Source organism: Harpia harpyja, chromosome 21 (genome assembly GCF_026419915.1).
Source record: "Harpia harpyja isolate bHarHar1 chromosome 21, bHarHar1 primary haplotype, whole genome shotgun sequence".
Lineage (NCBI taxonomy): Eukaryota > Metazoa > Chordata > Aves > Accipitriformes > Accipitridae > Harpia > Harpia harpyja.
In genome coordinates this window covers 9,826,931-9,850,689 of record NC_068960.1, presented here as the reverse complement: position 1 = coordinate 9,850,689, position 23,759 = coordinate 9,826,931, and the positions used below count along the sequence as shown (strand labels likewise).

Genomic DNA, 23,759 nt, shown 5'->3' with positions numbered 1-23,759 from the left:
GGCCCATCCACAAAACTCCTGCTGGGTTCAGCAGGACTTTTTCCATATTTAATAAAGTGCGACCTACACAGTTTGCAACGGAGACGTGTCTTACATGCCATGCTGAAAAGCTCACAACAGATACTGTGAAATGAAGATGAAGTCCTAGCTCTTTATTAAGCACCAGAAAAGCAGATTTTTATGCAGTGACCTGAAACTGGAGCAGGGAAACAAGAACTGAAACCTTCTTAACCTCTGAGCAAGACAGCCACAAACCCCAACGTGCTCCATTTCAAAAGTCAGCAACTCCACAGATGGTGCCAGCCGTGCTCTCATCTCTCTCCTGGCTCTCCTCCCGTATCCCTCTGCACAACTCCCAAGGCGTGGACTTCCTGCTTTCCCATGGCTTTGCCACTTTAGTAGTCTCCTCCTAAAGAGCACATAAACCTGCTGATCACACTTTTGTGGCTGCAGGTAGCTTTTACTGAAAAAGATAACAAGGAATTTGAATCTTGAGGCATAGATGCTTTAAAACAGCTGTTTATTACTACAGTGAAACATTAAAACAAAACCACCAACTTTTTATGGAAACAATAAAAGTGCAAATGTATTTTGATATTAAATAGGAAATGAATTTATAAACGTTTCATTAAAATGGGCTGACACTTTGAGCCTATAAACTTTTTTTTTTTTTTTTTTGTTTAAACAATAGCAGCTGAACACCTTAGTTTCATCTTTGGTCTGATTATTAACCAGCAAAAAACAGTTGTACCAAGAATGTCCATTCCAAACAGACACTTAAAATTTACATTACTCTGCAGAAATTCAAAATTAAAAGAGGAATGTTTTTGAGCTATTTAGTCAGATACGAAATAACGATGTCTTTGAGAAATACACAGCATTTTTCAATACAAAATGAAGCCATATATATGCATTTTGGTACTGTAAATAAACTTATTCTCTTGCAGGTGTGATTCTTCTTCCCAATCAATGTTCAGTAAAAACAACTTCATTTGCAGAGAGGTCTTTGCAAAATTAGGTTGCAGATAACGAGAACCAAGAACCCACATTAGTACTAAATAACACGCCCTTTCTTCTGTGTTCGTGTTTCAGTTTACCACACAGAGGCAACCATGCTGAATCTATGATACATTATATCAGTTATGACCTTAACAAAGACGCATTCATAACCTTGTTCTGTGTACAGTATCGATGGGTTGGCAGCAGAGGGAGAAGGCAAAAGGCCCATAGGATTATTCATGTAGGTCAAGTTCTCTGTACACCTCCTTGCAGATAAGGCCCTATAATAGCTCCAGCACGCTGCAGGTACCAGTGCTGTCATGTTTGCTGTGGAGTAAGATGAATACCATAACAGAACCCAACTTTTATCAGCTGCTTTTTTCTCAGTCGTATTCATGAATGCATGCTTTACAGCAGGTAAAGAAAATACACTTGATATCTCAGTTGTACAACAGAACCACAAGTTAGTCTAAGAGATTTTCTCAGACCTCCCACCAACTGCATGCACATTGCCTTACTGGCAGGAAGCCCGCTCTCCTCAAGAAAGCTTGCCCAAGCCTAAGGTTAAAGCAAATGCATACATTTTCTCCCATGACCAGCCATCACAAACTCATAAATGCCTTGCTGAGCAAAAACTCGCACTGAAGGTCTGCCTACACGGCTAATAAACTGAAGGTTTGCCTCACTGTTCAGCCCTGATGGATTCAGCCACTTTGGAAATACTGTCAAAGCAAAACCCACCCACTTAAACCTTTTCCCTACACTGCAAATCCGCCTTGCTTTCAATAGGTCTCCTCCAATTTTATCCCCATGTCCTTTGGCTTGTTTGCAGTGTGTCTTCACTGAGAGCTTACCACCATTCTCACTCACCCCTCAGCTCAACTTTCATTTTCTAAACTATTTGTATTCTCCACCATCTCTCCTTGTCACGCATTTCCTGATGCAACTGTCTTTTCCCAGCATTACTACGTTTTAGTGAGAAAGTCCTTACCAAGTCTATTACAGATTTGCATGTATTGCAGCAATACTAAACACACACCAAATGTGCATCCCTTTTCAGAAAAAAGATCACTTTTCAGAGACAGAGACGCAGTGATGTAAACAAACCAACAGCTGACTGAAGTGGTTATGATGCTAGAATTAACAGCTAAAGGGTTTTTATGTCACGAGTTCAGGCAGCCACAATACCCTGGGCCAGTCATCTAGTTCTTCTTTGGGCAAAAGATTCAATGGCAACGGCGTCGACTGCAGAACCGCGTCTTATTTCAAATACCAAGTAGCACAAGTGTGCAAAAATAGTACGTATCATGGTCTACTACCAAAAAAAAAAAAAAAAATCAAAACACCAAGGTAGCTCACTTAGCCTTAAATACCATGTGCAAAGAACATTTGATCAATACTACCTATAAATACACTATTTGTATTTGTAGAAAGAAGCACAGTGCTTCATATATAAAAATAACCCAACTTGCGGGTGTGACCTAGGCTATAATTACCTGAAAATAAGACTGCAAGAGCAGTTAAAAAAATAGAAGTAGGCAAACATCTGCCTAGGGAGTGTTTCCATTTAGAAAAATAGATTTTTATAAAGCTTCATAGATTTTGAAAATGTTTGTTTTGTGCTCCGATGCGTAGACCTGTGAATAAAGCCCACCGGTATCTCTATGTACATCAGGGAGAGAAGGACTATATTAGTAACTTCAAGTTATCCTAAAGCTTCTGAGAAGTTACACTTGGTCATTTATAATTCATTTCAGACTGCTCACCTAGGACACAGTACAGTGAGTAATAAGGCACATGCTCAGCTTCCGGAGCACCAGCAATTCAGCAACACATTTTGGGTCTTAATACATCAAATACTTGAGCAGGTGACCAATAAAGCAAGGATTTGAAATTCTGAATTTGCTGACACCCTGGGACACATCAGGTTCCCGTACACCAGGTCCCTGCACCAAGAGCTACGGACACTTGCAGAGCTGGCTGCGTTACAACTCGCCGGGTTAGTCCAGCGACTGGGACATAACCAGGCAAGAAATGGGAATTATCTGGCTAATGTTTATGTTTAAAGTACACCAGAATCCATAGCCTAAGACTGCCATTGTACCATGAATCAGTGCTAAATAATTTTGAAGTACCCTGAAATATTTCACTTCCTCCTCCCCGCAATAAGATAACGATTTGCTATAGCACAGTACTAGAAATTCCCATCAGGTTATTTGGTCAAAACACTGCCACATCAGACAACTGGTCAGGCAGTCATCCAAAAATCCCACCAAACTCCCACTGGAGAACAGGAGGGTGCAGCAGTCTGCTTACAGCACTGAGATTTGGACTCGTTCAAGGTTTGTTCCAAAAAACATTACAGAATTTCTTTGTTTTGTTGTTGGCCCTTGAGGTAAAGCAAATTCTAAGAAAAGAATACTTGAAGATGGAAAAAAATAAAACAACTCAACAAGAACCCACGAACAAACAAACCTCAGAGTATTTCCTTAAAAAAAGGTTTTCCTTGGGATGATCCAAATATCATTCCTTTAACAAAATACTAATGCCTTCTCTGTAGCAATATTTAGTGCAGCCAATTATCCTAAAAAAAGGCCTTTGTGAAAATAAAGTGCTATTTGTTTCTTTTTATCTATATGTCAATCCTTCAATATAACCTTCACTTGAACACAGAAACGTGTAACTAGATTCTTCATATTGTTATTGGAGAGGTTTCACTTCTTCCCTCATTTTTACATTAACATACACATTGTATTTCTATCCAGCACAACGTATTCGATTACACAGGAAATTTAAAGCATGTCATTGAGCATTTCAAACTGTGATCCAACACCCACGCTCTAGCGCTCATCACGTTTTAAGAGCATCTTGGTGCATTGGGGGGGGGGGAAGGGGGGGGGCAGAGTGTTGTTTGCACTTACAGGATTTTTAAATCCCAAATGGATTTTGCATCATAAAAAGCAAATCTCAGAAAAAGGTCAATTTTGCCACTAAGACAACAAGTTAACATGGATTTCCAGAAATGTCATTTTGAGGCTGTTAAAGTCAGGTTTGCAATCAGTCGACTGAACGTAACGCTGCTCGACTAAGGCATTTCCCCAGCAATTTCACAATTTTCCCACGAGCAACCAATGAGATTATAAAAAACAAGAATCACAATTTCATTAAGTCCTGGCCTCTGGTTTCCTAGTTTTCTCAGGTCAGGGACAAAGCCACAGAACCACATTTAAACGGGTCCCACCTTCCTCAGCAGACGCGGGCTCTCGACGGACCAGCGGGCTGGGAGCGCGCGCTGCCCCGGCGGGGTCCGCGGGCGACACCGGCTCCCCCGGCCACCGGCTCACTCTCCCGGCGGCTCCTGCCTGGCCTCGGCGACGTGCCGGCACGGGGCGGGCGCCGGTCGCAAGTACCGGGGGCTGCTGTACATCCTGATGAGGTGCGGGGCCTGGATCCAGGTGTTGATCAGCTGGAAGGCAGCCAGGTCCAGCGTGGGCCCGTCAAAGGCGGCCAGCAAGTTCACGGGGGCGGCTTCCTTGAGGAAGCGGGGCAGCGCCACGGCCTCCGGCAGGCTGGCGTTGCCCAGGAAGAAATGCATCAGCACCTGCTTGCGCAGGCAGTCCCTGAGGTACAGCACCAGGTCCTCCAGCCGCTCCACCAGGAACCGCTCGTCCCAGGCCTCCAAGGGCCCCCGCAGCAGCAGAGAGAAGAGGGCCGTCTTGAGCACGTAGGAGGAGAGCACCCGGCCCCACTGGGAGCAGAAGGGCTCCTCCAGGCCCTGCCCGCGGAGGTCCCGCAGGCCCTTGAGGATCTGCAGGCACTTGAGGTGGCAGGAGGAGGCCGGGGCCTGCTCCTTCAGCCAGCTCAGCAGCCGCTGCTCCTGCCGCGAGGCGTTGAGGCCCCAGAGGGCCTCGGGGGCCGGGGGGCCCTGCGGGCCCTCGGGCGGCAGGGCCGTGAGGTAGAGCGCGTCGCCGAGGGGGATGGCAGGGATGAGGCGCACGGCCATGGAGATGTGGCAGCAGACGTAGTCGGAGCAGGGCACGATGTGCAGCGTGGGCGGGCGCCCGGGGCAGGCCGAGAGGCTGACGCGGCAGCGCTCCTGCAGCCGGTACCGCACGGCGCCCAGGCACCGCTGCAGGTGGCCCTGGAACCAGCGCAGCACCAGCCCCGAGGAGAGGTGGCTGCGGCCCCGCAGCTCCACGCAGAAGCCCTCGGCGAAGGGCCGGCAGCGGCGCGGCCGGCCGGCCCTCGCCCGCAGGCCGCAGAGGAAGGCGCCGCGCGGCCCCAGCCCGTCGGCGGAGCGCGGCTGGGGCTCCAGGTGGGCCGGCAGCCGGAGGGGCACCAGGATGTCGAAGCAGTCGGGGCTGCGCACCTTGTGCTGCTCGTAGGCGCTGCCGACGCGCACGAAGTCCCCGCGCAGGCTGAGGGCCAGCGGGCCGGGCTGCAGCCCCTGCGCCTTGGCGGCGCGCACCAGCTCGGCCACGACGCGCCCGACGTGCGCCTTGCTGTGGCCCAGCACGTGGGGCGAGAGCCGCAGCTGCCGCGCGTAGAAGCTCTCCAGGGCGCCGCGCCGCGACCCCGCCGCCGCCGCCGCCCCCCCCGCCGGCCGGACCCCCCCGGGCCTGGGGCCGCCGCCCGCCGCGCCGCAGCAGCGGGCCAGCAGGCAGCCCAGCAGCAGCAGCGCCGAGCCCTTCAGGAGCGGGACGGAGCCCGCCTCCGCCGCGCCCTCCCCGGCCGCGCCGGCCCGCAGGGCCTGGTAGAGGCAGAGGAGCGCGGTGCAGACGGCGGTCGCCAGCGGCCACAAGACCCGCAAGTTGAGGGCGTAGACGGGCACGGCGCGGCGGGGGCTCGGGCCGCGGGGGCGGCCGCCGACCGGCCCCGCGGGCGGGGAGCGCCCGCCCCCCCCGCCGCCGCCGCCGCCGCCGCCCCCCCCCGCCGCCTCCTCCGCCCCGGCCGCCCCCAGCGCGGGCCGCGCCGCTGCCCCCCGCCCCGCCGCCGCCGCCGGCACGGCGCCCGCCGCGCGCCCCCCCTGCCTGCCGCCGCCGCTCCGCTGCGAGGCTTCCTCTTCCGAGAGGAGCGGCGCCGCGTCAGCCGCCGAGTGAGCTCAGAGGAAATGCCACGGGCGGCGGGCCCGGCCGCGGCGTGAGGGCCGGGGGCGTCGTCCGCCCGGGGGCCGGCCGGGCCGGGCCGGGGCCGCCCGCGGGGCGGGGAGCGGCGCCGCCCGCTCCTTCCTTCCTTCTTTCCTTCCCGCCGCCGCGCTGAGGGAGCGCGGCCGAGCCTCGGGGCGCCTCAGGGCCGAGCCCCGGGCGCCGCCACGGGGGAGGCCGGGCCCCCCCCCCCCAGCCCGGGCGGCTCCTTCCCCGCGGGCAGAGCGCCGCCGGGCCGGGTACTCCTGCCTCTACCGGCCCCGAAAGCGGGGCGGGAGCCGCTCTGTGGGCACCGAAGACGCGTTTCCGTGTCCGTCCCCCCTCACCGCAACAGGACGCTGCACGGGGTTTTTTGGTGTAAAACTGGGTGTTTCTGGATCCCCGCATCAGGGGGACGGCAAGTTCGGGAGCGCTGCTTCCCCGGGGAAGCGGTGCCAGCAAGTTCGGGAGCGCTGCTTCCCCGGGCCGCGGTGCCATGGCACAAGCTCCACGGTGCACGTTTTTCCTCAGATAAAAATGTTAAAGGTCCGTCCCGCTGCAGGGGTGTCCCTCCCGTTCACAGCTCTGCCTAAGGGTCGCGGGGCCAAAGGGACAACAATGTCTTCACCGTTAGTTCACCAGGGTGGGTAGGGTCTGCTGCTGTACTAACAACTGCTTGCAGTCGAATCGTTCAAAAGCCCGGTTTTTTTCCGTGTCCCCAAATTATTCAGATGCCGACAACCTAAAAGCAAAGAACGAAGCCTGGGGGAAGTTACTCATTTGTTGCACAGGGACTTTTGGCCTCATCTGTTGTATGACAGCCAGTATGATATCGGGCCCGCTGTTGTTAACTGTGACTGTCACGACACTTCTGCCCACAGCATCACCCTCAGCACGAACCACATGGACAAATCGAGGGTCCATCAGAAATACGACCTCAGGCATCATCCCAAGCCCACGAACAGCAGAGCCAAACATTCAGGTCAGAAGACAGGCACAAAAACATCACTGCACATGCAAAGCCTCCAGGCACTCACTGCTGGAGAGTTGAGCAGTCACGTTAAACCCGATAGAAATCACTGGGACTTGTCTATCACTAAGACTTCTTCACCCAAACTGCTTATTCAGGGCACTGCAGGTCTGAAGAGATCTTTTCAACCTGCATCTCCTCATACCTCGTATGACGTCTCCCTCATGGGTTGTACCATCCTCACTGTAACCAAGCTGGATTTCTGGATGTGTCTTTGTGTCCCAGCTAGCTTTAGTTTGAAGAGTCCTCTACAAAGGTGATGATGATTAAACCTAAAAAATAAGCATATCGAGCTCCTGCTGCTGCAAGTCTTTGGAGATTCCAATTACCTGAAGATGTGAAGGTAGCATTTCAAGTTTAGAGAAAAGGAAAATTGTGCCACATGGTACCACATAGATCCAGTCATCAAGGTGCTCTGACATTTTTCCTGTTTGGGACAAGACTTCCTTATACAGCATTTGTCTGTCACGGTATTTCTTGACCATAGGGCTGGATTGTGTATTGCTCTTGTTTTCTTTCTAGAATTCATTCCCCCTGCTTTCCGCACAGATACTCGAGATCTAGCTAAAAATGCTGCAACAAGGAATGAACGGGTCAGGGAACCAATTGCAAGAGAAAGGCTGTACAAATGTTTGGTTATATAATTCGTCTTTCTATGAAACAAAGCATTACTTCAAGTACATAAAGATCATACTTCACAGAAAGAAGCTTATGTTTTATAGCCAAGATGCTGCACTCAAAGTCAAACTAGGTAACCAAGGTCAAGCAGCCTGAATTAACTCACAGGCAACCAAACCAGGGTGAGAGTCAAGAGTACTCATGAGAGCTACAGAGAGATTTCCTAACCACTCCAATGCTGACCCTTGGAGTTACAATCAGGAGTTTAGGGTTTTTTTTAATTAAAAATAAAGCAGATGTAAAGGTAAGAAACTGTAGGCAATTTTATAATATCTCAACCAGCACAATATTCCATGCCCCACGACCAAGAGCATGTTTCCTGACAGTTGTGGCACAGCTGAAGCCACAACCGTGCTACTCAGAAATGTCATTCCACAACAGCCATATCTTTGAAAACAACCAAGAAGCGAAAACATCTTTCTTCCCCACTCCTTGTTTCATGTTTTCCTGTATTTCTTCACAAAGCCGGATAAGAAGACAAAAACATTCATCACGCTGCTTGTTGCCTGTGAGCCATCACTTCAAGCACTTTGTTCTGCACCCGCAAAACCCAAAAATGTGTAAAAAGCACAACTGTGGTAGTATGAAACCCATCCTTCAAGATGTTTTATTGAAAAATACCATTGAACTCTATGAACCCATTGGCCCATACGTTCGATTTTTACTAGCCTGTGCTTTTTTACATCCTCAAGCCCACCATGTTTCACATGCCTTCAGGTCTTGCTACAGGCATACCAATTTTTCTAGACAACCTGCACTCTCTTTTCATGCAAGGTTGATTTGATTAGCTGCATGACCATGCTCAGGAGACAGACACCTACATCTGCAGGAGCTGGCACGACCCTTCGTGCTTGTCAGGCAGCTGCTGCCCACGGAGTGACCTAGAGCTTAGCAGCACGGCGCTTGTTACTGTGGGACCTGCGTACAGGGGAACAGCTGCAGCCTCCCAGCCAGCCGCGGGCCCCATAGGCTGGAGAAAATGCAGGTGTCAGCCCGGCCAGTGGGACAAGCCCAGGGGCCCGCTGGCAGAAAGCGTGCAACCAGCCACACCAGACCCGCCAGTGCAAACACCAGCTCAGCACGTGCTTGTACACGTACCAGATGGTGCTGGTGCAGGCTCACTCAAGCTGCAGAATAAAAGGTTCTGTGCTAATAACCGTGACCTCAAAATCAGGACCAGAGTGAATCCACAACATTGGTTTTTACTACCACTGTTCAAATTACCAGCTAGTCCTTTCTTACCTCCTCAGCAAGACGAGAGCTGTAGAGCCTGGGGCTGATAAAAGATGGCCAATGGCCTATTTACAGGGACCTTGGCTGCTTCATGACTCCGTGAGCACAGGCTGGATCTCTGGGCAAAACGCTGAATATGTCAGAGGTGGGAGACTTCACACGGGTGCTCGGCTTTACTATCTGGACCTTACTTGGAAAGAGCCAATTTAAGAGGCACTCCATCTATCAGCTCACACAAGCTAAGGGCATTTGGTGGCTGCTGTACCAGAATTGAAGTGGTCATAAACACAAAACTGCTTTCAGTTACCAAATAGTGACAAGCATCATTCCTCATTACCCATCATGTCAGTCCTACTGAAATTATGCCTCGGGGGCTGTATTTACTTTGCAACGGATACAGTTCATCCACATTATCACAGCTTATCCGTAGTTTGCATTTTACAACCCATCACAGAGGAAAAGAAACAAACCATTTTATCTTGTCTGGAGTACTTTGCTCCTCTTGTCACTTCTAGTAACAAGAATATGTTGAATTTGAGAACAAGTTGCAGTGATGCGACTCACCTCTCCTGCATGGTCTTCCACCACTTCCCAAGAGCTGGACCACATGCAGTACATTTACTTCTGTGGTGGCTATCAGATTCGTTTTCCTCTTTCTGTGTCTTCCAAAGAAGTAGCAGCTCATTTGTTTGGATTAAAATATCTATAAACTCCACTGCTGGCAACTTATAATGCTGATGCTCCTCGTTTTTCACTTTAGTAGTAGTCTTCCTTGTTCCTGTATAAAACTGGGGAGAAAAAAAAAAAAGTTTATGAGGTTTTCAATAGCAATTGCATCCTCCAGAAAAATAATAGATGGTACACTAATAACCATGACCTCAAAATCAGGACCAGAGAGAATTCACAACATCAATTTTTACTACCATTGTTTAAATCACCCATTGTTTAAATAGATGTTATCTAAACACTTGCTTCAGAACGTCCCATATCCAGGATATCCTGTTCACTAAATAAGGATTAATGTTATACTTATTCACATACAACTCTGAGCTAAAAATAGGTATCCCAGTATATATGATCTGTATATCTCTGGAGGAGATTTTCAGAGGCAAAAGGAAGTGTTGGGTATATAGCATCCATTAAAGTTTCTCCACAATTAGCAGTATTTCATACATCTGTGTAACTGATCTGTTAATGCTACAGTATGCCAGACACTGTCTGAGATGTAGGAAGAGCGATCTGCACCAGCAAGCTCACCATCTGAGTAGGTAGGAGAAACTGGCGGAAAGACAGAAGGCACAGACAGGTGACATTTGTCTGGTGTTTTCATGATGTACCTGAGACACAAGCCTTAGACCTCCTACTAGCTGTCTAAGGTCGGTATCTGCCTCGGTGAACCAAAGCTGCACGTAGTCTATTGCAGGTGCAGGAGGAACTATATGGGGATCCCTTCCTGCACCAGTGACAAACAGCTGCTCTTCTACAGTGAGTGGATTATACTTCCAACTTATTATAATGCACTATTAAACAGCCTATAGCAGAAAAGTACAATAACTGATTGCAAAAACAAATACAACTCTGAAAGATCGGTCACTTAATTTCATGTCCCAATCATTACTCTTCCAAGTATTTCCTCTGAAACAAAGCTGCTAGCACATCTCCCCCAGCTCACTGGGTGGTCCTGCGTGGGAGATGCCATGATCAAAATAAACATCCTTCACCTGCCATTCCTCTGACTCTCAGGTTTTACAGAATACTATTTGTTACAACACAAACCAACATGATCAGGCAGATATGAATCCATTTTGCATTGTGGACTAATGAATCTCTGCCAGTCACAGCAACAGGGTGACCACGTCCCCATTTAGGGATGGGAAAACTGGAGAGGGTGTCTTGCTACCACAGACAGCTGAGGAGACTCAGCAACCCAGGACCAAGGAGAGCCAGACCTCCAGAGCACATGCATGGACATGGACGAGTTTGAGGGTAGGGGTGTTACTGCACATTCTCTCTTAAAATATTTTCTATTCAATAAGTGGGATGTTCTTGGCAGCTCTGCCAGTCCGTTTGCTCACTAGCTATCGGCAGGATGTAGCATTTCTGAATCAGAAAGCCTGCAAGCAGACCTGGCTGCTATAAACCACGTATAGCCCAATACAGGCTTTCCTTGCTGCAGAAAGATGGCTTCCCGAGTAATTCATACAACAACCTTTTGCCCAAGCCTGTCCTTACCACAGACAGAAATACCCTGGCTCTATGCTGGTGAACAGTACCAGCATTGGCTAGCTCATCTCCAGCTTGTCCCATATTGTTTGAAAACCCTCAAGAACTTTTTTTGTATAGAAACTTGTGTGAGCAGGGCATTTATACTTACGCATTACACTGGCGTTTAGGAAGCCATGCCTATATGTTTCCAGCTAAGCAACAAAAGAGGAACAAAAACGCCAGCCTATCTACATTAGTGTCAGTTGGCATGCTGAGTTCTGTCTGACAAGCTGTGAGCATGGGAGACTGCCATCACATGTCCTCCAGAGAGCTGGAGTTGCTGGTATTGTGAAGAAAGCCAACTACAGCATCACAGAAAGGAAACACTTTTCAGCAAGGGGAGTGCAAGCATACAACCATCATACAGAAGGGTAATCGACAGTAATTGTGAATGGAAATACCCTTAGGTATTTCCATCAGAGATGCGTCTTACATTGAAAATGGAAACATGAAAACTCTCCGGGTCAAAATCATAAGTCTTGCACTTGCTCTTTAAGTTCAGTATTTGATGTGATCCACATATGAATGACAACAGTCATGCTGATATATAGCTTCCAGTGCTATATCTAAAGGCTCCAGCCAACAAGCCCTGCTAACTCTCCTAGGGCAGCTGGTCCTCCCAGCACCCTGCTGGAGTGTGCTGCCAAAAACCAACCCTGTGGCCATGGCCTTACCTACTGCAGTTCAGGCTCTTATCTAAGAGCACAGGTGGCAGGATGAGGCCCTGGTGTGCAGGAGCCTGCTCAGCCTTTCCCTTTCCCCACCACCCCCAGGGCTCAGCAGAGTTTGTCGGTCTGAGGACCCCCAGACGGAGCCAGTTAACCCCCAGGTTTAAAAGGCATCAGGTAGAGCCAAACCTTGCACATGCTTGTGTTAAACTAGTTTAAAAAAAGTTTAATACCAATCTAATTAAACATGTTTGCGTGTGTGTTCAAATGTAAATTTAATCACTGACTGAAATGGTTTAGCTTAATTAATGGTAAGTCACTTAAACGTGTTTGCACCATAACTTGCTAAACTGATAAAAACTGATCGTATAGCTGAGCCCTAACTTGCTGATTAAAGCAGAGTAATTTAAATGAGGATTGTAACAGTTTCATTATACCAGTTTGGGGTTATTGTGCCATTTGATTGATTTTAAAATCAGTTTAGCAAGACTGGACCATTTTAAATAGGTCTGGATCTTTAATGCCTGTTTGCTACCAAAGAGAGGGCTGAGGAAAGAGAATTTAACATAGGTTTCAACTTGCTATTTATTGCTTACATTATTGGAACACACTTTTCCCTTTGCTTTCCAAGGAAACTATGCTGTTTGTCCAGCACTCCCCCTCCAAACAACTTTGCAATCAATTTGGTTGGAATTGGCCTTTGGGAAGGAGAGCCCAAAGCATTAACGTATGCAATTTCGTACAAGAAAGATCCTGTTAAGGTCCTCAGGCTGCAGCAGGATGTCGGCGCTGCCGGGCCATCTCATTCCACTTGAGAGCAATAAAGACGAAACCACATCAGCTGCTCAGAGAATCACCTGGGGTTTTGTAACTTTAAAAATATAAGTTTTCACAAAGCAGGTTAAAACTTCCCTCACCTTCACCACTACACGTATAAATCCTGTCTACCAGTATTTGTGAATTTATCCTGGCAGAGTCTTGAGTCACACAGTGAAAACAACTGCTCAGTGATACGTATCACCTTAACCACAACAACAAAAATAAAAAAGCTTCTGTTTTTCATAAACCAGTGCAAGGGAGTTAGAGAAAAGACCTTGGGCTCATCCCACAGCTTTCCGCTGGTTTCAGGAGCACTGTGTCTGTGTCACTGATGGCTTTTAAAGAGCAGCAAAGCAGCAGCAGCTGCCTCCCCTCCAGTGACTCTTGTTACCGGGTCCCCGCCGTGAGCCTGCCTGGCCTCCATGTCTTTCAGCTTTGGGCTTGTCTACCCCTAAGCTTGCCATGAAATTAGAGAAGGGGCTTTGTGCCTGACAAATAACCTGCAGCAGCGAGCTGCAAAGACGAAGCTTCGGCACAAAGCAATGGGATAGAGCACGCAGAGTCAAAGACAAGCGCACAACAGGGAACAAGCTCTGTTACCGGCTTGCAGCTTCAAATAATGAGATGATCCTGGCTCAGATGACACTCCTCCTGATCAGCCTGGGCTGGACCACCCACCCAGGGAAAAGGAGGGAAAAACCAGCATGGCAGGAAACCTGAGGGAGGGAGGATCAGTCCAGGGAAACCGGCTTATCGGCACTCAGCAATTAGGGTAGGAAAAGCTGATGCTCTGGCTCACAGCACCGATTCTGTGGGGCTGGAGGGTGCTGGTAGCTGTAGGAAGCCTTGTCCTAGACCTGTACCTCATCCCATCAAGCATAGAGAGGGGAAAAGCTCATAGCTTAAAAGGGAAGTGGCCTGTAGAGAAGGAAAAGCAACCCAAAACTGATAAAAAGGCCTGAGACAGCACTGTTTCTCACCCCAGTGTTCCCAGAGGGACTGTAACAGAGGCCCTTGGCCTCAGGGAAGTTTCACTTGACACCTATGCAGGGAGCCTGGCAACAAGCCCCAGCTGGCAGCATCTCCATCGGAGAGTGCCACCCCATCAACACCATCCCACACAGGGCAGTGTCCTCTGCACTGCTCTGGCCCACCCCATTTGGGTGGAAAGATGCTGGGGGGATGCTGCGGGCACTGCTCATCATCGGTTGAAATGAAAACCTTGCAGCACAGTGCCTGGTATAGGAGACGTCTGCACATGCAGTTGTTTAAATCATGCCTAAAAATCAGCCTCAATCATATAATCTTCCTGCTTCAAGGGAAATTCTTTACCTGCTTGGCTGCCCTGTGAGGGGACCAGCATTACAGCACTGGAGTCTGAAATCCCACCACCAGGAAGGCTAAACCTGATCTCTTCCCAGCATCCCTCCACACTGATTCCTCAGGCTGCGCCCCTTTAACTAAGATTAAACATTCCACAGATCAATGCAAAGCAACACAATTACTTCATTAGCAAGACAGCAAGTGCAGCATATATCTCTTTTTGTTTAAGGCCAGTCAGACAAGCTCATTAAATGACAGCTATTTTTACATCTGATGTCAAAGGGTGCCAACCCCTTGAACAGAGGTGGGATCATCTTTCGTGTCCTACCTAATTCAATTTAAATCTATTTTTTTAATTTATGATACAGAAGGCATCATATTTACTCCCTGGAACTGTAAAATACGAGTTGTCCTTCCCATCTCACGTAGATATAAATGCAAAGCAAGCTCACCAAAACAACAGGAACCACACAGGCTCACCTAAAGGAGTCTGAGGTCAAGCCCAAACTGCCTTTACAAGCTGGTTCATGGCTGCATTTTATTTCTTACTTTACCTCCAGGAATATGTTCTGTCTCCTGTTCCCTTTGCCATCTCTGAAGTGGTACCTGCCAACGGGGGAGGAGAACGGTGAATGCAAAAGGTTGTTTTTCTCCTGTCTTGGCAGCAGTGGGAAGGGGCAGGTCCATGACCTGGCTGAGGTCCTACTATTGCAAGTGAGTGGATGCCTCACTAGGGGCTTTTACAGCGCTTGGAGAAACCAGCGGGAGGTCTTGCAGGTGGGACACAAGAGCACCTTCCAGAGGAGCAAGGAAGATGCTGAGACGTCCTCCTCAGCAGCTGTTGGTACCTGATCTCCACTGACATGAGGCCCCTTTGGCTCCCTGCAGATGGCTTCTCATCAGCATTGGGCTCATGTGGCAGTGCCCAACATCAACACCTTCCCTAGCAGCAGGGTCACTGGTGCCTCTGGGATCTTTATGTCCGGGTCATCTCTGAACAGAAAAGAACATGCTCATAATTAAAGGAGAACATGCTCATAATTAAAGGAGGACATAAATGTGGAGAAAGCATGTAGCAGTAAAAGACCACATAAAAAGTGTTAAACAGACTCAGACACCTTTGCAGCATCACACGTTAGGGACTGTGGATGCGGCACTGCAGAGCAGAGACGTCACTAGTCACCCTCGTGATAATTTGCTGATCCTTAGGGCAGCAGAAAAAAGGGATATCCATGGTGGCCAAAGAATGAAAAGCTTGAACTGAAAAATAAAGAGGAACAGTTACCAACCTGAAAACAAGACCGCTGCTCAGATTGCAGCTCCTTAAATGACATGATATTGTCCACGTATGAATGTGTTATTCCCCTCCCATCTCTCTGCTCTGTCTGCTGCCATGGCATGACAGATGACAGAGGCTCGTGGAGAGATGCCTCAGGCTGAACAAATTTCAAGCTCTCTCTGAGAGCACTTTGATATTGAAAGTTACACACTTGAAATTTCCATACCTTTTGCTCCACTACGGTTACAGCTTTTCTGGGATCTGATCTGATGGGAGCTTTAACAACTCATCTCTGCAGGAAGATTTTTAGTCATTTAAGAAGCATGAAGTACCGAGGGTTGCCTCTGAACTCACTCAGAGATTTCAGTTCACACAATTTCAGCACCAGCCTTTGGGTCTGGAATAAATAATATACCCTTTTTCTAGATCAGGTTTTTTGTCAGGTTTATGAATTACAAGCCTAGGAAATATATTTTAAATACTGCTCCTAAACATATTAGAGTACAATGAATTATTCATGATGATTGAATGCTTCATTAGATTTATTTCTCTTGTTTTAATGAATCATTCATGGACTTTTGCACATTTATCTTACTTGAAGCTGTTCACTAAATACTTTGAATGAGCAATATTGAACCAGCAGATTTCTTGGATACCTTTTGCCTCCAGTATCCTCTGTCATTTGTAGTTTGTGCTGCACGTACAGCTGCACATGTGCTACAGCACTGATTTAACTCCCTGAGTAGACGACTAAATAAATCATAACATAAGATCAATTGAAGGCAGGTATTTGCACAAATAATAGTTATCTCCCAAACAGCCAGCCAACAAGTCCATTTACACCCTGTCCATTGATCAAAGAAGCGGCAGGGGCAGGGGGGAAGGGTAGAAACAAACATAACTTAGTTTTAGTGCCCATCTTCATCCCTCAGCAAACGGCAAGCCATCCAGGTCAAAATGTACCTGAATGGGGCGTGGTGGCCCAGTATGTGGAAGCTCAATGGCAGCCAGGTTGTCTTCTCCTGGCCTCCAGCCACGTTGCAAGTCATCATAACAGCACGAAACCACTTCTCCTCTGCTTCAGGGAAACCCAGCTCCTGCTCGCTCAGCAGTGTGAACGCACCATTTGTCACCAGCTCACCAAGAAGGGCTGGGAGGCTTCGAGTCCAGGAAAGGCATAAATATGCCTGTGCGCTCTCTCCATCCCAGGAGAGCACCCAGCAGACTTGAAGACGTGGCTAGTAAAATGGTCTTGCCGGCCCTCCTAAATGTAAATGGCTCCAACTACAGCCACGTTCCAGCCACCACCTGTCCGCTCGTCACCTACCCAGGCGCAGTCGACTCCACACCCGAACGTGGCTCATTGCTGGTGATCACAAGCGGGCCACAGCAGCTCTTATCTCTGTGAACACTCTCTCTCTGAATAAAAGGCACATTGCCCGTTCCTCGGCTCAACAGAGATATATAGTATTAATAAGAGGCACGCACTGATGTGCATTTGCATAGCTACTTTCACCCACCCATCAATAATCAAAATCAATTGTCATGATAATACTTGCACTTGTAATTTGTTACCTTCAGCCCAAGAGTTTGATCCTTTCTGTAACCCTCACAAGCAGAGCACTGCTGGATAAGGGGCGCAGCTGGACTCGCCCAATGACCTAATGATTCAAATCAGCAACACCTTATAAAATTATTTTAGAAGCCAAGGAAAGCAAAGCCCACAGAAAAATCAGACCCAACTTATGCCCAGCAAAGCAAAGAAAAATGAAACACCTAAAATTCATTTAAGAAGTTGCTTGATTTAAGGCAAATACAAATGGGTGGTGGCTATGACTTCTGAAACTTCATAGCATGCAAGTCTAAACAAAGGGGTGAGAAATGGGGGCATGGGTCCAGCTCGAGAAACTGAATGGACTTTGATCCACTTTGGATTCTTTACCCTTAACAACAAACAGAAGAAAGCAAACAAAACCAGCTACTGAATCAAGTCCATGATGGTGTGTTGTAGCAATTTCAGACTGTTGACTGTTTGCATGAGAAGCAGATTAATATCTTGGTATGTGGGAGAACTCCAGAATGAGTAAGTGTTGCCTAAGATGAACAGGGTGAACACTGAGTAAGAGCAGAGTGTGGTATAATAATTGCCAGATGCAGCAAAATTTATCATTGGTTTTACAACGTGGACGAATATTCTCTAGGAAATCTACTCTGCAAACTTCTCCTCTTGGCTTTATGCTATGTTTTCATACCTAACACATGCAGCTCATGTACGTAATTTTTCTATTTTTTTCTCTTGGCTGCAAAAATAAGACTTCATAACTGAAATGTTCGGGGTTTTGTTTTTTTGTTGGTTGTTGGGGTTTTTGGGTTGTTTTTTTTTTTTTCCAGTAAATCAGAAAGACAAGTGTATTACAGTTCTGCTGATTATTTTTAACTCCCTACAGCTCAGCCTGGAATAAGTATTCAGTACGAGATGACACACAGAGGGTATATTATAACACATCTTCTAAAAGCAAAGGCTATATCAGTATCACATGTATTTTGGTAAGTGCAGGGAAGATAAAAAGAGGGAAAAATATAACCATGGATTTTCTTGTTAATAGGAAAGTCACTGAAAACAAGACACAGGGCTTTCACCACTGTGAGTGGGGAGTTATTTCTGTTTGAATGCAAATTCACGGAGAATGATGAGTCAATTGGAAAGAAATACTGAACTATCAGGTCACTCTACAGGTCACTTCAAAGCAACAGCTTCAAGTAAGCATTTTTATCCCAACACTTTTGCAACATTATATCCAAGCAACATATCAGGCAGGTCCAGATGATGGCTGCTTCAGCAGTTACAAATTGCCAGTGATGCAAGCTGAAAACCAGGCTATATTTTGTCTGCTCCATTTGGGTTTTTTCAATGGATTAGGCAACAATCCATGGGAAGGCTCAAGGTTGCTCATACTAGCTTACCAGGATAAATCCTCTTGCTGGTCACCAACCTGAAACATCCAGTGAGCATTAGGATTCACACCACATCTGTTGGAGAGCAGCATATGTTCCAGCTTATGCCGCACTAGTACTTTGTGCTGCAAGTCTCTGCATTTATGACAAATAATAAGCAAATACAGCCAGCTCTAGAGTCTGTCTATAAACACATGTATCTGTCATCTTCCTTCGCAAGGCTTAGCTCCCTGAGAAGAGAGAACTGATTTCTCATGCATTATCCCTCTAAACATATGCCTGATATCTTACTAGATTCTCACATTTTGTGTAAACAATAGCACTTGTGTCACTTAAAATTGAGATATAATTATTTCTCATGAGGAAGTATTGCTGCGATACTTGGCTTGGAGAAATTGAAAAGCGGACAGTTGTTATATTTTTTTAACAAAATCACAACATTTCAGCCACCTTCAAAGTCCTCAGGTAAACTGCATTGTTCCTGCCAAAGTCAGAACAAAGAGGGCTGACGTGATGTGGAAGACAGCTCCTCATCTGTCACTAGCAGTTAGCTTTCCAGGTCAGGGCTGGAAACGAGCCATTAAGCTATACTTGCAGAACAATCTCACCAGTGATTTTAAGTCCTGCTGCTGTTCTTTTGCCGGATAAAAACACTTAAAAGCAGCAAAGTCTGCACATTTTCACCAGATACCAGGAGTGCTCTACACTTAGTACAGACACCCGGGAGGTTCAACTCCTCTCAAATTGTATTTCCAGTGTATTTCTGCCACAGACTTGCTAGGTGACCACAGGCAAGTCACTAAAGCCTCAGAACTCATTTAGCCTGGAGCATCCAATTATCCCCATTGCTCTTGGGTTTAGAGCCAAACATAAACTTACATCTCTAAGTAGACTTGCACCCGGTAGCCTTCTCCTAATCCAGCCCTAAAGCAAAGCCCCTTTCTCATGGGAATGCTGCAGGCTACTGGAGGAGAGACGTTTGTTAAACATGATAGCATCACTCCCGAGAGGAGAGTGGGAGTCTGCTGTGCCTGCCTAAGGATCCACAGCCGTTGGCGTGGGCAGATTTTGGACAACACATCCGGAGAGCAGAGGCTCTACTGTGTTTCAGCATCCGGGCACTAGTCCGGGGAAAGCAAGTTGTGTGCGTTCTCCTTCCTCAGGAGCTGGGTGCCATCTCGGGAGCATGTCTCTGCCCCCACAGGAGGGAGGAAACTCTATCAGCAAGATGAGAGACAGCTTTAAATTAGACATAGGCTAGTGTTTAAAGAGGAAATTTACTTTAATCCAGAGATAGCAACAAAAATCAACAGGACCAAGTCATCTGCCTTGGCACTGCACGTCTGTCTGCTCCTACAAGCAAATGCTTTTCACTCCACTAAATGTTTTATCCATTTGCATACACAGTTAGCAGCCTCTGACTATACAGCTGCCCTCAAACCACAAACTTGGGAGAAATTCATGACAGCTTGCTAAAATGCAGCTGGCAGAGCTTGACTTCAAAATGGATCACAAAAAAATTCAAATCCCCCTCACCCACTGCTGCCTCTGCTCTGACCCAAGCAGTCCCTGGCAGGTGGCTGGCCAGTGGCCACAAAGAAAACAGAAAAGCACTTCTAGTGCCAGAAATAATCTAGTGCCAGAAAAGATATTTTAAATAGCAAAAACACCCACTGTGTGTGTGTGACTTGCTTTCGTTAATACCTTGGTCTGCACATGTCTATCTGTACCATCAAATCAATAAATCCATCTGTCCTAGGCACAGGTAACATTAAAAAACAAATCACTGACATGCAAACAGTTGGGTAGAAAATACCTGCAGGGAAAGAAGACACCTTCAGGCATTCCTATGAAGCCTGGAGTCTAAAACAAATAGTGAGACTGTCAAGGTGGTCACTAGATGCATCTCTTACTTTCCTCTGTGCCAGGTCAGGAACCAGGGGTTGCAAGAAGAGCTACAGCTCTGCACCCTCCTTCCTGGGGACACAGTCCTGCCAGGAGGTACCTTTTGCTGTAAAAGCCATGACTGCAGTGGAAACGCAGCAGGAACGATGCCACCGTAAGAGGAGGAGAGATACGCACCCCAATCCATGCCCTGTTTCCCACCACCTTGCTCACCGCCTCCGAGGCTGCTCCTTAGCACAGGGCTTGGTGAAGGACACATACACTGGGAAGGTAAGAACTGAGGGATCTAACAGTCACCTAAAACCACTCAAAGAGTATTTACCAAGATAGTGGAGCCAAAACCTTGTCCGTGGTGCCACATGACATAACAAGCAGCAGCAGCCCATCTTGGAACGTTCAGGATGGATGGGGGTCAGTGGGGGGAAGCATCACTGGTAGGGTAATACAGCACCGAACGGGCTGCTCATAGAGGCTGTGGAATTTCTGTCCTTGGAGGTTTTCATCACCTGGATAGACAAAAATCACAGCTGACCTGCTTTAGTGCTGGCTGCAGTCCTGCCTCCAGCGGGAGGCTGGACGAGATGACCTCCGGAGCTCCCTTCCAAGCAACACTGCGTGATTCCTGGGCTTCCACCAGAACATCATTTACTTCCAGTTAAGAACAAGCACAAGTAAAGGCAGTGCCATGGCCTTAATTTGTGAAACAAAGATATTTAGCACAAAAAAAAAAAAAAATCTTTTTTAATATCAGCATAGGTGTATTCATCTGCATCTTAACATGATGAAATAATGATGCTGCCATAAACTGTATTACTGGACACAGAGGTGCCATCCCCTGGTCTGGGTTCTGCTCTGTAAAACTGTAGTATAAGGTGGTACTTCTCAAAAACACCTGAAGTGAACTGGAGGCTGCATTTATTGAAAGCACCTAATGACAACAAATGGAATTTTCCTTCTAACGCAATCATTTTAGAGAGCTGTTACCCACTGAACCTGTTCCAGTTAACTGTTAATTCACTTACTCAACATCAGATCAGCCCCCCAACTCTAAACAGGAGTGTTAGCAAGCTTTCTTCAATGCAAGTTAAGTTCTGTCACTCTGGGAGTACAACTGCAAAGCTGCTGTCATTCTCCTAAATCTATTCAGAATTTTCATCTCAGCCACGCTGGGGAAACTGAATTATCAAATAGAAAAATGGTACCTTTACACAATCTCATCCCTTACCACACACATTCCTCCTTTAAACTGGCCAATATTTCTGACTTAACCCTTTAAGCTCCCCAAGATGAAAATATGTGCAGAATTCAATGCAAGTGTCATGCCACAACTTTGAAGCTAGCGACAAAAAACAACTGGCACACAATTTGAAATTATATCTTTCCTGAAGTCAAGAACCAAGGCAGACACAAGGGACTGTATAGATTAAATAACCCCTAAAATGCTAAGAAAAAATAGAGACATACAATCCACATCATCCCCAGCATAGAAATTGTATGGCATATCCTCAGTCTGTATCAAGCCTAACTATTATGCTCAAGTGAGCCAGACAGATTTATTCCAGACAACGATCAAGCCCATTGGATCTGATATTTCTTCTATCTGTAATATTTATCATCTCAGACAAAGATATAGCTCTCTGCCAAACAATCTTATGAGTCCCATTTTACATAACTCATGGCATAAGTCCATTCAGCTTATGTCAGCATCATCACATTAATCACAGCCATGGGGGATTTGATTTTTGCCTAGCCTAGCTGCGGCAGCAAGAGGCTGAAACACGTAGTGGCACAGCCAGACCTACACCGCTGTGGCATCATGTGCGCCTTGCCACCCTGGTAGCTTTCTAGAGCTGTTACTAATGGGTGACAGATCTCAGAGCTGCTTTGAATTTTCATAACCATCCTTCTTACTTTGTGAGACAGAGCTGCCGTTACCTGTTTGCTTTCCTTTGCTGGGTTCTCTTCCTCCCAAGCCAGGGCAGTGCCTACAGACAGTGCAGGGATCCTGCTTCAGAGCATCAGAAAAAGCCCCAATGCTCAGCACAAGGACCACACCATCTGGCTGTGTCACTCGCCTCCAAGCACCTTCATTACCTTAATCTCTGACTCAGAGCAGCTTTGGAGAATAGGGGCCAGATCATCCCCAGCACTGATTGCAGGAGAAAACAGCAAGAGGCGAGATGCTGATCAAGGAGCAGATAACAGCCCTATGGCCCTACGCACACACAGATGGATGCTCTGCTCCTCCTCACTGAAAAATAAAACTCTCTCTCCTTCTGAAGGAGAAAATCAGGATCAAGCCCTTGGTTATCACAGGAGCAAGAAGAAGTCCTCATTACTTTGAAGGGAAGGATTTCATCCCACTGCATATTACAAGACCCAAATGACATGCTTATCTTATGGCTCAGAAGGGAGCCCCAAAACCCAAAGGCACGGTGAAGACCCTGTCATCTTCCCCACTCCCTGTTATGAAAATGCAGCCTTTCACAGCCTCCCTGTCTGATCCAAGTTCCTTTTCCTCTGTCAACATGACCAGAGTTCATCGAGAATGACTATGACAACAGACTTGTATAAGCTATATACTTTGGCCTCTGCCTGCCGTTAACCCCTGCCGGGATGGCTGACATCAGTCAGCTTTAGTTCTGCCTCAAAATAACATAAAAAAGGAACTACAGCCTTGTAGCAGCTGTACAGCACTTGAGCATCTCTAGTCCTTTTGTGACTCTACCACCTTTTGTAGTCTTTCAATAGCTGAAACAGGTTTTTAAACAAAACAAAACAAAAAACCATCTCTTTTGCACGAGGAAAATGAAAAGCAACTCCATTTTCTATGTTAAACAACAAAAAAAGAGTAACTGCCAGTGAGCAGGGAAATGCACAGCCAATGGAAGTGGCAGAACAGCTCACCCATGCTTTAATGGATGGGCACAAATATGCTGCTCCAGTAAAAAGAAGGAACAAATCCTGCTTGGGAGCATAAAGCAGAGTTGTTCTCCCGATTCATATTTTATGTTCACAGCTAGAGACAGTATTACTGTCTGACGGCCTACTCAAATGTGCAGGATGTTTTCAGCTGCTGAGGACAAAGAACTTGCTGTGAGCACTTTCACAGTTACTGCAGATACGGCCAAACACACTGACCTCACATGGTGATTTCCTGGTATTTGATGTTCCCAGCCTTTGGCCAAACTAAACGCATTAAAAATGAGATTTGTCTCTTAAATGTTGTTGCCCCAAGTGAGCAGTGTGTGATGGTCTCGGAGGCCACCTGTATCTTGGACAAAGGATCACATGAACGCTTCTCTATGTCAGCAGCAAATCCCACAACTGTTGGACACCACCACAGACATCTTCAGAGGATGTCTGTAACCACTTTCTTGGAGAATATCAGGCTTCAGCTGAGTACCATCTATCTAGGAAAGCCCCACAGATGCCTTGTCCAGTATTCAATCCTGATGTAACAGCTAAGAGACCAGGAAACT

The 23,759-nt window shown here is 47.2% G+C and overlaps 1 protein-coding gene across 1 annotated transcript; it reads right to left on the bottom strand.

The window, feature by feature from the left end:
* Positions 1-503: 503 nt before the first annotated feature.
* ITPRIPL2 (ITPRIP like 2) lies at positions 504-15,003 on the bottom strand. The gene is made up of 5 exons (XM_052772554.1): positions 14,987-15,003; positions 14,688-14,744; positions 12,740-12,806; positions 9,628-9,851; positions 504-5,903 (listed from the first exon to the last, which is right to left on the bottom strand). Exons 1-5 carry the CDS (start codon positions 15,001-15,003, stop codon positions 4,340-4,342), a joined length of 1,929 nt encoding a protein of 642 aa, XP_052628514.1. The 3' UTR covers positions 504-4,339.
* Positions 15,004-23,759: the final 8,756 nt, after the last annotated feature.

Excerpts from the sequence above, each read along its gene's own strand:
- ITPRIPL2 (XM_052772554.1), bottom strand. Across the intron at positions 9,852-12,739 it reads ACCTTAACAGGATCTTTCTT|TTTTATACAGGAACAAGGAA; the intron begins GTACGAAATTGC and ends TTTTCTCCCCAG. Across the intron at positions 5,904-9,627 it reads TGGAAGACCATGCAGGAGAG|CGGGGGGGGCGGGCGCTCCC; the intron begins GTGAGTCGCATC and ends CGGCGGCGGCGG.